Raw genomic sequence first — 11,760 nt, 5'->3', positions numbered from 1 at the left:
ATTGCTAGTGCTGAATTGTTCGTAGACAGCTCGTTGAGCCACCTTAGTGTCGGCCTTAGGCTTAGACGAGGGCAATGCATCAGGATGACGTTGTACGGCGCGCGTTTACCAGTGGCTCTTTGGCCGTTGTCATATGGGCGAGTCGGAGGCGTTGAAGAGTTCTCAGTTGGACGCCGAACTCAGCTGAATTCGGTAACAACGAATAAGTTGCAGTGAGAAAAAGTATTCAACTCTTTCGACTGTAAAGACTTCCGATTGAAGCGGTTTTTTCAAAGTGTCGAAGTTCTCTGTGAGCTTTATACTGGTGGGTAGGTATTGAGGCTATTTCGACGTCTTCGTCCGGAGGATGAACGATCGCAAAGAACCCGACGAGAGCGAAAAGCTGCAGAAAGCCAAATAAAGAGGTACAGCATAGCTACATTAGGTATCTCATAGTAAATAGCGATGAAATGTTATATATTTGCATTGTTGCACGAACGATTCGACCGGGCACTCTGGACCACGCTGGCATAGGTGAGGGTGCTGTAGCAGATGTTCGAAACTGATACAGTTTTTACGCCGTGATTCCCGCCAGGAGTTTTTGAAAAGAAGTTTCCGTTAATAGACAAACGAAGTTAGTGCGCCATCTGCATTTAGACGCGACGAGTGATTGGCAGAATAATAGAAAAATAACTAGGCCATCAGTACCAAAAGGGAGGAGCAAGTTTTTAATAAAGCTTGAATACTTCAAATGTACCCGGTGATAATACAGTCTTGACTGGTGGCGAGCGACAGATGTAAATATACGAATCAACATTATATGGCGGTTGGAGCCGATTTCGGTGGCAATATATCCGCTTGAATTTGGCTTGCAGTCCGCTTTCGTCGAACAACTATCTTATTGAAATTGCAAATGATGTATTGACATAACAAGTACGAATGTAATAAAAAAATAACATGATCTGCAAATATCGAAGAGAGTTGGGGCTCCATTGTTGACAACTTTATTCGATCTCGTTTCCTGGCTCGCCAGAAAGTCGCTTGCTGCGGGATACGCCAGAAAGGCCAGCAAATAGTGTTCGATGTTGCATGTGAAAACCGTCAACTCCTTCCGGCTGCCCCCTGACCCCACTGCTTGTCCCGAGTCGCTATCACGCCCCCAGACAATTTGAAACTCTCCGACGGTGATCGACTGGATGGTCTGCCGGTGTACCGAACCTTACAAGTACCCTTTTAGCTCTGCGTATATCTCGGCAAGCGATAGTAGCAGCAGCAGCAGCAGGAGTAGCTACGAGATGGTGACGTATGTTGGTCTTGCCTTGCGGTCGCTGCATTTTCGTTCCGATGAAACCGGGTGATGGTTAACGTGCATAGCAGTTAGCGCCTCTAGTAATGACGTCGTGCATTCATTAAATTAAGCAGACATGATTCGTTTTACATCGCTCCTTCCCGGGATCTTTTTCGCGTTTTGTGCGGCCCCTTTCTTTGGGCGGAATCTGTGCGAGAGCAATTGATTGATCTTGGCAACAATCGTAGCATGAGTCCTAAAAATAAGACAACAGTGGCGGCTTTAGCTTCGCATGTCACTTACGCGACCCCCGAAAGACAGCCGTAGCTCTAACTAAAGGAACCGTCTTCCACAGGCAAGGATGCGACGTGGTAAACGGGCAGACGAAACTTATTCAGATATTCTGAATCAGCGTTTAGGACGAAAAACGTCGCTTACATGAAATTGTTAAGCATCTATGTGAATACAAGCAGTCGATACGTAATAGGTATTTATGTCATTTTACTGGATTAGGTCAAACGCGACGTACATAAAGCGTCAACGTTCATCCGGAACACTGTCCCAGCTAAACAATATTGACGTCATAGCTGATTTCCAAGCGTTTCTAAATTGACGCTTATATATACGGCAGTCGCATTTCTAAGTGCGTACCATGTGTGTTCGTTCGTTTGTAAACAACAGCGTTAATGTCCAGAAATATACCTATCCAACATGTAACGAGTAGCAGAAGAAAACTTTGTGGACGTATTAGATTATCGTAGCATCAACGAAGGGGTGATTGTCCAACGTAGAACGATCGAACCGTTTGAAACAGTTATAGTTCAAAGGTTTAAATACCGAGAGTAAAAAACATAAAGCGTTTGTTAACTACGATAACAAATCAGCTTTTCAGCTATTGGTTAATCCTAAAACATTCTACCTTGTCAAGATGTGGATACAATTTCCGCCACGAGACGCAAACGTAAACCCAATAACAAAACAATATTCCACGTATCTGTTTTGGGCTTCAACAGAAGCATGATAACATTTACTTCAGCAATCAAATTTGTCTAGAAAAATACATTTTCGTTTCTCGCGCTAACGACTGTTTCTACGATCGTAAGTTATTTACTAACTAGTATTTGGATCTCCGATAGATACATCGGTGCCAAACTTCGGAAATTGCTTTATACATATATTGTCTCTTGTTTGTAACAGATGAAGTAACACTTCTGTACCTCGGACACGAGTCGCAATCGGTCGAGCTTCGATTGGTCGCCGGCGTCCGATTTGAAGTCACGATCACTTTCCCTCAATGGAAGAGTCACAGCCACAACGGGGCTCTACGTCAACTGGACGCCGGTGGAGGGCCAGATGCCAACGTTGCGGGCAAAACAGCCGTTGCGCATGCCACTGTTTTGTCTATCAGCTCGCACTCCATACAGAAAGGCAAACGCTTCGATGATGGACGATGGCACCGAGTCGTACTCACAAGAAGGCTTGATCAGGTAGAATACATATGTATTTGATCGTAACGCTCATAATGTGCTGTCCCAATTCCGAATGCGGAACATTTTAGACAAGGTCAAATAAGACGCTCTTATTATTGTTCTATTTTCAGACAGGCTTCCTAAAACGCTTCTTACCTTAGTCGCATCATTGCTATCATATTCATTACCGTTAACGGGGTTATTCCGTTTCTCTGTTCCATAATAGAAGTGATTCTCGATCAGCACTTGTTTTTTTGACACAGACGCAACTTTATACATAATCCCTTAGTGTGATATATATATACATACATATGTGTATATATATATATAGAGCCGAGTCGTGTACGAGTGATTAAACGTCAGCTGCGTTCTGCCGTTTTCTAGCATTTCCTTATCAACAATTTTTCTTACCTTTTCTTTACATCGATCTATTTACTACTTCAACTTGATAAACGTATGAAGGGCACATTCTAATTTATTACATAAGTGGTACGTTTAACTCGGCGATCATATTCGAATAGGCACAAACGATTCCATCGCTAGCCAGAAATGTGCGTGATGTTGCTGTTCCGCGTTCTGTTTAATTCTCTACTTTATTGCATTTAAGCACATCGCAACATACCCTCATCTCGCTCTTTTAGCGAGTCGACAAGGACGGCTTGCGTCGACGTAATAACACATGCAGGACACCATTGCAGGCCACAGTACACATAGTGAAAGAAACATTGAAAGTAGGCACAAGCCAGAATTTTCTATAGCAGTCGATCTATGCACAAATAGCACTACGATACGGATGCCATCTGACGGTAGACGGCAATGAAAAGCTGTTACTGCAGCTGATGCTCAGGAGTTGTAATCATTGTTGATTTTCAAATGTGCTCCAGAAACTAGTTAACTTCTTTAATGTTTCTCAAAACCTACGACACTGGTCGCGACGTTTGACTAATTCCGGTTTACTGTTCTACATTAAAGCTGGAGACTGCCAAATACGTACTAGAATATTTTCTAACCCTCGAATTTCTAGGGGCTTAGGTCGCGTATTGCATTTCGAATCGTTAGGTTAAACGCAGGCGCCGACGCCTTGAGGTGCTTAAAAGCTCTACTGTTTACACGGTGCTTACCGCAGGTAAGGTAAAAGCGAAACCATGTACCTCGTCCTATTATCCGAATGGTCACAGACGAAACAATACGCAGCATCTCGTTCACAGATGATGAGTCTACAGGTTTACTGTAGACCGAAGAACATATATCAATGTCTGTGTATCGCTCAAATGATAGTGCAATTTTCGATGCTATAGTAAATGGAAGTTGTCACGTGACGGAATACGTGACGCGCAAGACACCCGTTGTTTGTTTTTGCTTGACACACGACATGATTGATAGCCGAGTTCATTAATGAAAGCTATAGCGAAAGTCGTAATTTTCGATACAGATCAGCTTGAATGTCGATGGGAAAGAGGCGACTCGAACCATTTCTGTCGGAGAGGGCCCGGAACACTTTTACACGTCGACGATCCTTGTCGGAGCTTCTGGAAACACCAGTCCGCCGGAAGCTGGAATTAGCAGCGGGCCGCCATACTTTTTTGGCTGCCTCAAAGAAGTAAGTGTTCATTGAAGGAATGCTAATAGTAGGTAAAGATAATAATATACACCTGCCTTAACGCTATAATTACTAATTTATGATAAGCATACATAAGAATCGGTAAAATATATATTGGGCAATGTTTCATTAAATGATGTTTCCCCTGGCATTGAACTGGTATTTCCCCAGGCGTTCATCTGTCGGTATGGCGGAACCACATTAGACCCATAGAAATCCTTCAATTTGCTTGAATAATATCAGCGGTACACAGCGTATGAGTTCAGAGCCATTCAGCGACAGAACACCGATCCAATCCATACCTATCATACTTGTCCTTCTCGTGGAGCATGGTCCACCTTCATTGGGCGCTTCAACTTGTCATTTATGTGATCAACACGGGCGTGCTAATCAGTATAGGCGTACGTTACTTTATTCCTATGAGTGAAATTATTGTCTTCAGTAACTACTCTTACTACAGTAACTACTACAGTTAAATCATCAGTTCGTTATTTGACGACACAGTGACACCGAACCTTTGCCGGCCGGCGACCTTTTGCCGTCGTAACTTATCTAGACATATTGGAACAAAACGAACCCGAATAGCGGTCCGTACTTTTCATTAAAGCAGTCAGAGGTGTAACTTACGTGTCATGCACTAGTCTACGATCGAAAGATGGGCGGGCGCAAGTCGAATAGGTGCCAAGCTTTAACGGAGAAAGTTATAAACGTTACGTTTTACGGACTATCGTTCTGAAAACACATCGTCAATGTAGCTACATATCTCCTTATGTATGTATTGCTATTTTGTTGAACTCAAGCGTTAGCAGAGCGAGGTACCTGTGATTTGATCTATTCGACCATGAAGAGTTTGAGCCACTTCTATTTGCTTATAGAGAAATCGTATTGAGTGTACTACAGTTACATTAGAGAACGCATTGTGTGTAAACCACACGCATCGCTTATTGTACGCATCTGACGCCACTATATTTCGTAGGAAAGTGAAGTCCCTTGAATAATGATCTTCTCAGATTAGTCATTACTGGTATCTTAGTTCTCTTATCAGCATTTTTATTGGTATTTTTCATTGAAACGCTTGAAGACTTTACGACGCTGCAACCTCGCGCCGGCGGATTAATTGTACAAACATTAATAATTTGAAGAAAACCCATTACCATCAGTGCCATTGTCGTAATTAACGAACAGCTGTTAATGACAGTCCAGCAATTGAGTTGGGTCCACAAGCCTTCAAAAGCATGTAATAACGGATTGCACACTTCGTGATAAATATGACCCTAGCTAGCTCCCAATGGTTATCGTCCGCCGTTTTCAACGAGCCTCTGCTTCTATCTAGGCCGTTAGGAACTGGAATGGCCATAAAACGTACAAGTAGAAGGAAGTTATGCTTCAAACGTTGTTCTAGTTTGTTCGTTACCGTTTCAGTGGATTGCTACCTGTAGGTCGAACTGGTGGCCAATTTCATGGCTAATTTCTTTTTACGAACGTTCGTCGTAGGTAGAACTGGTTTCGTCAGGACTGCATCTCGACCTGATTCGCATCGCCAAGACCAACCTTGGATTCATAACAGCTAGCGGCGAAATCGAATATCGCTGTTCAGAGAGTAGCGCAAACAACTCGGCCACAGCAGGATCGAAGGGTAGTCCCTCCGGAACGGATTCGGCTAATCCGCTCGGAGCTACCGGGGCTATGGCGAAAAAGAACCATAAGGATCAGGCGATCTCGTTTCTCACACCGGAGTCATTTATTGTGAGTGTTAGTGAAGAAGTAATAACTTAATTCGGTGTCTTTGTGAATCTCACAGTGTGTTTATGGCATTTCGATGTTGTAAAGCTAATCAGATAATTAGTTTAGGGAACGTCTTTCGCTGTCTTTACAGATTGTGCTCAATTGGACGCCTTCTGGTGAAGCTTATTCAAACAGTGGTTATAACAAGCGAAAGCCCGTTCTCGGTGGATGGGTCGGCGGTAAAGGAAGATCTGAAATTTCGTTTCAGTTTCGTACCACAGAGGATTCCGGTGTCCTTCTATATTCCTCTCCGGCAACGATGTCACACAATGAACGAGCCTTCTTCTTTGTGATTGAGCTTCGCCAGGTAGAATTTTCCGCATGAAATATCTTACTGTAGTTGACAGTCACGCTGTGCGCGTACGGACCCACGAACCTATAATCGGCACGCAGCTCATTGTTGGGTAACCTATATAGAAGCGGGTTGCATCTGGATTATGCTGGACCGGGTGACGTGAAGACGCTACGAAGCTGTGTCCCGATTACAGTCAGCAGAGGCCAGTTTTTTTTTGAAACTAGAAAATTATAATTATTCTATAATATTATCATCATTGGATCACTAGCCGAACGACACCGCATGTCCTTATCGGTCAGCAGGATTTCATACATATTGTAGCAGCAAACAATTCCATACGTTTTAAACTGCCCATGAGCGAAGACGACGCCTGTCATTCACCTTGAATTATCGGTCGACCAGATATCGCTCGGACTTATCAGACAATCAGTCTGCTAAGACTACATCGCGGCAGTGTGCTGCAGGGTAAATATGCACATGATTCGTGCTTCCCACAGATCCTGCTAAGCAGGCAACATGTCGTTAATAACCAGTATTGAAGGTAATGGATTGTCTAACGACATTTATAGATAATGCAGTTATTCCGATAATGTAAGCAGTCGAGTGGGACCTCGGAAGTCTAGAAACTGGATGTCAAAGGAGCCGCGAAGGAATTAGATTACGGTTAGAAAATAATTAGAGACGGTTGTTCGAAGACATTGCCCCGTGGTGAAGAAGCCAACACTTTATGAATAAATAAGCACGAGATAGGAATTGCGCACTTTATTCAGAACAGAACCACAGTTGGACACATGTGTTTTATTCTGCAGCTTTATTCATCGTTTGCTATCAAGGTATTATATTATATATATATATAAGCTATTAAGATAATATATTATTTAGTAGAATTCCAGGCAGCCTTTTTGCCGGCAAAAACAAGGGTACCTTTTGATCCTGCTTTTTTGAACTCGAACTCGATTCAACCAGCTGAACACGAACAGCAGCAAATCGTCAACAAACCAATGGCTTAAAATACAAGTACATATGTAAATTAGCACAACATTTAGAATTTGAAACGGTTGCCAAGGCCGCAACATTTCAATTACGAGCTTCCGATGTTTCTTAGCGGTTTTTTACAATATGTCCCAATTATAAAGTCTCGTTAAAGTTGCTTTGCATATTAAAATAAAGTTGTATTATAAATAATAATAATAGAAAACTGAAATCTGTATTCTTCGAATGGTCCCTGTTAGCGTACAGAAACGCTTTGTTATTGAGTCATGGGGCTTTGTTCCATACAGACAGAAGCCCGGGGTCATATGCTTTTATTCCTTCTTTACATGAACCTCCTATTCGATAAACACAGTATGAGTTTTCGTCGTTACTGCAGTCAGAATGAAAAGAGCCGTCCGTGAACCAATAAAGTGAAGTTGGATTGGGTCAATGATGTCCTAAACCCTATGTAAATTCAATACAGTATGTCATAGCATACGCGGGGCAATTTCATGGCTGATTTTATCAACAGATAGTACTGTTTTTCTTTAGTAAATGTGGCACTGCTTGTTTAAAACCGTGATATGTTTCTTTTACAAGAGTTACAAACAAGAATCCTAGTAGATGAGTGAGCAAAAAAAGTGTTTAATGTAAATTTTGGAAAAATCGCAACTTATTATGAGCGATTTCGGCTGATTGTAGTGACGACGGAAATACATTAAAGAATTTGTTTTTTTTTTTTGTTCTATATGTTTAGTTGTACGACCGAAAACGTCCGGAAGAAACTAGGCTTGAAGGCTTTATGATGCTGTAACCTCGTGCCAAGTTTGTTATAAAATGAATATCGCTTGCTTAAGATACTTGGAAAGTATATCGTACAACGCGATTTTACGTCAACCCTGTGCCATCCCAAATAGGACCGTTCCAATAGGTTGCATTTCTCCAACAGGATATCTAACTCGTATACAATAGAATTCGTATTGGAAAAGCTTGCTTAGAATACCGAGTTTTATATCCCATAGTCAAATTATTACATCTACTTCGTCGAGGGGAATCATGTTCTTAGTTTCCAAATAGATACAACGACTCAAAACCTATGCGATGCCAATAGTATTTGAGATTATCCTTATAGAAACTTGGGAGAATTGTAAATTGCGCACAAAAAGCAACGAAGTACGCGATTTCACGATGTAAACATCAAAATGTAGCCTAATACAACTAACCATCAATATTGAAAACATAATCTATAATTCTCTAGTATGATGTAGATGCTTGGTCTTGATTTGATTCTGTTGCAAAAACGAGACATGTGAGTGCTATTTGCTTTCAGGGGCATCTGGAATTGCGTATCGGAGTCGGCGGCTTTCGACGCCGAGCCAGCGTATTTCTGCCGGGCGGAGGGCGAACCAGCGATGGCCAGTGGCATAAACTTACCCTCTCAATGGATCGTACAGGGTACGTCATATAAATCTACGCAACTTAGTCATTTCTTTTACAATAGGACAGTCCCGTGATGTCGATATTCCTCCTTATGATGCACCAACCCTTGAGTTACCTGTAAAAATGGAAATAATAAAAGAATAGTTTTCGACAAGTCGCGCGGAGAGGACATACAAAGGCAGAATACAATATAACTGTTCCTAATGTCGGAAGCCCCCAATGGGGGAAGGTATATTCATAGCCTTCGCCTTTTTTTAAACCTATTTCGGACTTTAACATCAAACAGACACTAGAAGTATGACCCAACTGAAATAAAGATAAGGGTCATATATTTCTTCTTTTTTGCTCATGTAGATACGTGATATTCCGCGCGGATCACGACGCACAGGGAAATAGAGGTCCGGGCGCATCCAACGCCGAAACAAACGGAGCGATTCGAGAGTTCAGAGTTCATGGTTCGCCGGGGAGTCTGTACGAAACTGGCGGACCGCTGTTCGTCGGCGGAATCAGCGATCTTGGCAAGAACAGCTATCCGTCTGGTGCGTCCTCTTGACCAGGAGGGCACTATCTTATTCCACACCGTAGTTTACTCTGGCTTAATCCCTATTCTTGGTATTTCGGCACTTCCGAGACAATGAGACCATACTTATCTGTCTTGGATATAAAACTACTTCTCCTAATGCCAGTAATTAGAGAAACTAGTTGCAATATAGAGGGAGCTTTAGCGAAATCAAGATAAGTTGACTCTTTATAGAACGCCAATCTAAGTCAATCATCGAGTGATACAAAGCGATACACATGTGTGGGATGGCCATCAAAGTGTACCAAACGCTACATTAATTCAAAAACCTTTGAATTTTAGACAACACCTGCGTAGTGGCTTTTAAGATGATTATATTGAATATGGTATGTATGTTATTAGCCAAATTTCCAAGTTAGTCTTTTTTGAACACCAGTTCTAGTCATAGAATCATATCGGTATACGTAAAGTGTTGCAAAGCTGAAATTTCTTAGGCAAACGTATTAACGATTTTTGTATATGCACATTTGAAGGGCTGTGGTCAGAACCAGACTTACACAGGGGTTTTGCTGGCTGTCTCCGAGATCTCTCGGTTGGTGGCGTTAAGCTTGACCTCAGGACAAATCTGGCCGTAGCCGGAGTTCAAAGTGGTTGTAGTCGTGCCGGCGCACCCAAATGTCCAGCGAGCCCGTGCTTTCACGGCGCTGTCTGTAATGAAGGTTGGAATCGGCCGATCTGTGACTGCTCACGGACACATTTTGCAGGACCCACTTGCGAAACTCGTAAGTGGCCTTCCACTTTCAATGTCAAATGCCCAATTGGCCAATCAATCCATCATTAAAGAATCGCATTAAAGACGTACTGCCATACGAATAATGAATTTACCTTAGAATCAAGCACATAAATACCATCACGAATATCGGGAGATTGTGTGCCATTTTTACTAAACGTTACACTATACTCTGCTGACTTACATCAATTATGAGCAGTTTCCATAGATTTAGTTCACCCTTTCCGCGATTGTTTATGGAACCATTCAATTTGCGAGCACAAATAGCATCCTTACGTTTCTATACATCAAATCCAGCTGCGTTGAGCTTGCACTTCACTGGATCGGAACACATAACGGCGACCTTACCCGAACATCAGGCAAGTTTCGGCGAGGAAATCGTATTTCGCTTTCGTACGGAGATGTCCAGTTGCACCGTGTTTGCCTCACAGCCCGGAGGCCTTCTGCAAGGCTCCCTCCAGGATGGAAAATTCCGTCTCGCCTACCGTTTCTCAGCAGCTTCCGTCAGTCAAAGAAACGGTTCACAGGTGAGTGACGACATGACACTACGTGTGTTTAAATGAAGGCCATGACCTTCTAGCCTTTTGTCATTTTGAGCATATCCGTGATAGTTAGTAACACATACTTAAATCTACTGTAATAGGGAATATGTTGGACCGGACAGATGCTTTAAATATTATACGGACAGCACTGAGCGATAATAATTTACTACTACCGATTATCTAGAGTTGTCGTTTGCTTTCTCAGGATCTGCAACGGTGTTGATCTGCCTAACAGATAGTACAGCAACAAAATGCCGAGCACTTTCTGTTGATTATAATTAGTTTTCTTTGGTAACCATATTTCAATCGATTCCTTCCAGTTGTTTAGCCGACTCGTCTCTCCGTTTGATGGTTTATATATGTATGTTTTTTTTTTTTGTAAATAGCATTTTTGCTGTTTAGTATATGATCGATGCCATGTAGCAATGTCTATACAAGTATCAATAAATAAAGTATGTGATTCATAGATGCTCCCTCATCTCTTCCAAGTTGTCGCAATAAACAAACATCCGCTGCCTGCATATCCAACAACGCGAACAAATGGCATCTTTGTACGATGCCGTGCATAAAGAAATCTTTCCTATCCATGACAAGGTTAGATCGAGCTCTGTATCCACGAGAAAAAACAAAACTGCATCCATCGTAAGCAGAGCTTCGATTAACTAACCGGAATCGATAGTGCAATTTTGGCCGACTATCGTAAATAATAGCAACACCACGCGTACGATTTTTTACTGCCCAGCTCAAACTTTGATCAACACCAGCAGAAAATTTGATCAGTCCCATATGACCAGATGGGCTCTGCGAGCTTTCTAGACATGTTAGACTACGATAAGTCCTTCGGCTCGAACAAGGCAGAGTAGTAATAGGCGAAACTTATCGTAACAGAACGTTATTTGGAGCTTTAAATCATGTGCGCATAGAGACAAACGTTGTAGATCTCGAGACACTCTTAAATAGTAGATAAAAGGCCAACCCTTGAAGTTACGTTGTTTCTTTTCTCTGAGAGATTTATTATCTATTGCCTTATCATATATATATATATATATATATATACATATTTGATGCATTTTTTGTCAT

At 42.1% G+C, this 11,760-nt stretch overlaps 1 protein-coding gene across 1 annotated transcript; it reads left to right on the top strand.

Moving 5' to 3' along the window:
* Positions 1-2,464: 2,464 nt before the first annotated feature.
* On the top strand, positions 2,465-10,903 carry LOC111272785 (neurexin 1; the record flags this gene model as incomplete). The annotated part of the gene is given in 9 exon segments (XM_086973392.1): positions 2,465-2,754; positions 4,169-4,336; positions 5,831-6,082; positions 6,213-6,428; positions 8,719-8,843; positions 9,183-9,367; positions 9,843-10,130; positions 10,436-10,665; positions 10,886-10,903. Coding segments are annotated over 9 exon segments (1,772 nt in total), but the record flags the coding sequence as incomplete, so codon positions are not given.
* Positions 10,904-11,760: the final 857 nt, after the last annotated feature.

The sequence above is a fragment of the Varroa jacobsoni genome, unplaced genomic scaffold (assembly GCF_002532875.2).
Source record: "Varroa jacobsoni isolate VJ856 unplaced genomic scaffold, vjacob_1.0 contig03250, whole genome shotgun sequence".
NCBI lineage: Eukaryota > Metazoa > Arthropoda > Arachnida > Mesostigmata > Varroidae > Varroa > Varroa jacobsoni.
Note: the sequence above shows the minus strand (reverse complement) of the source record. Positions and strands in the feature narration are given on the sequence as shown.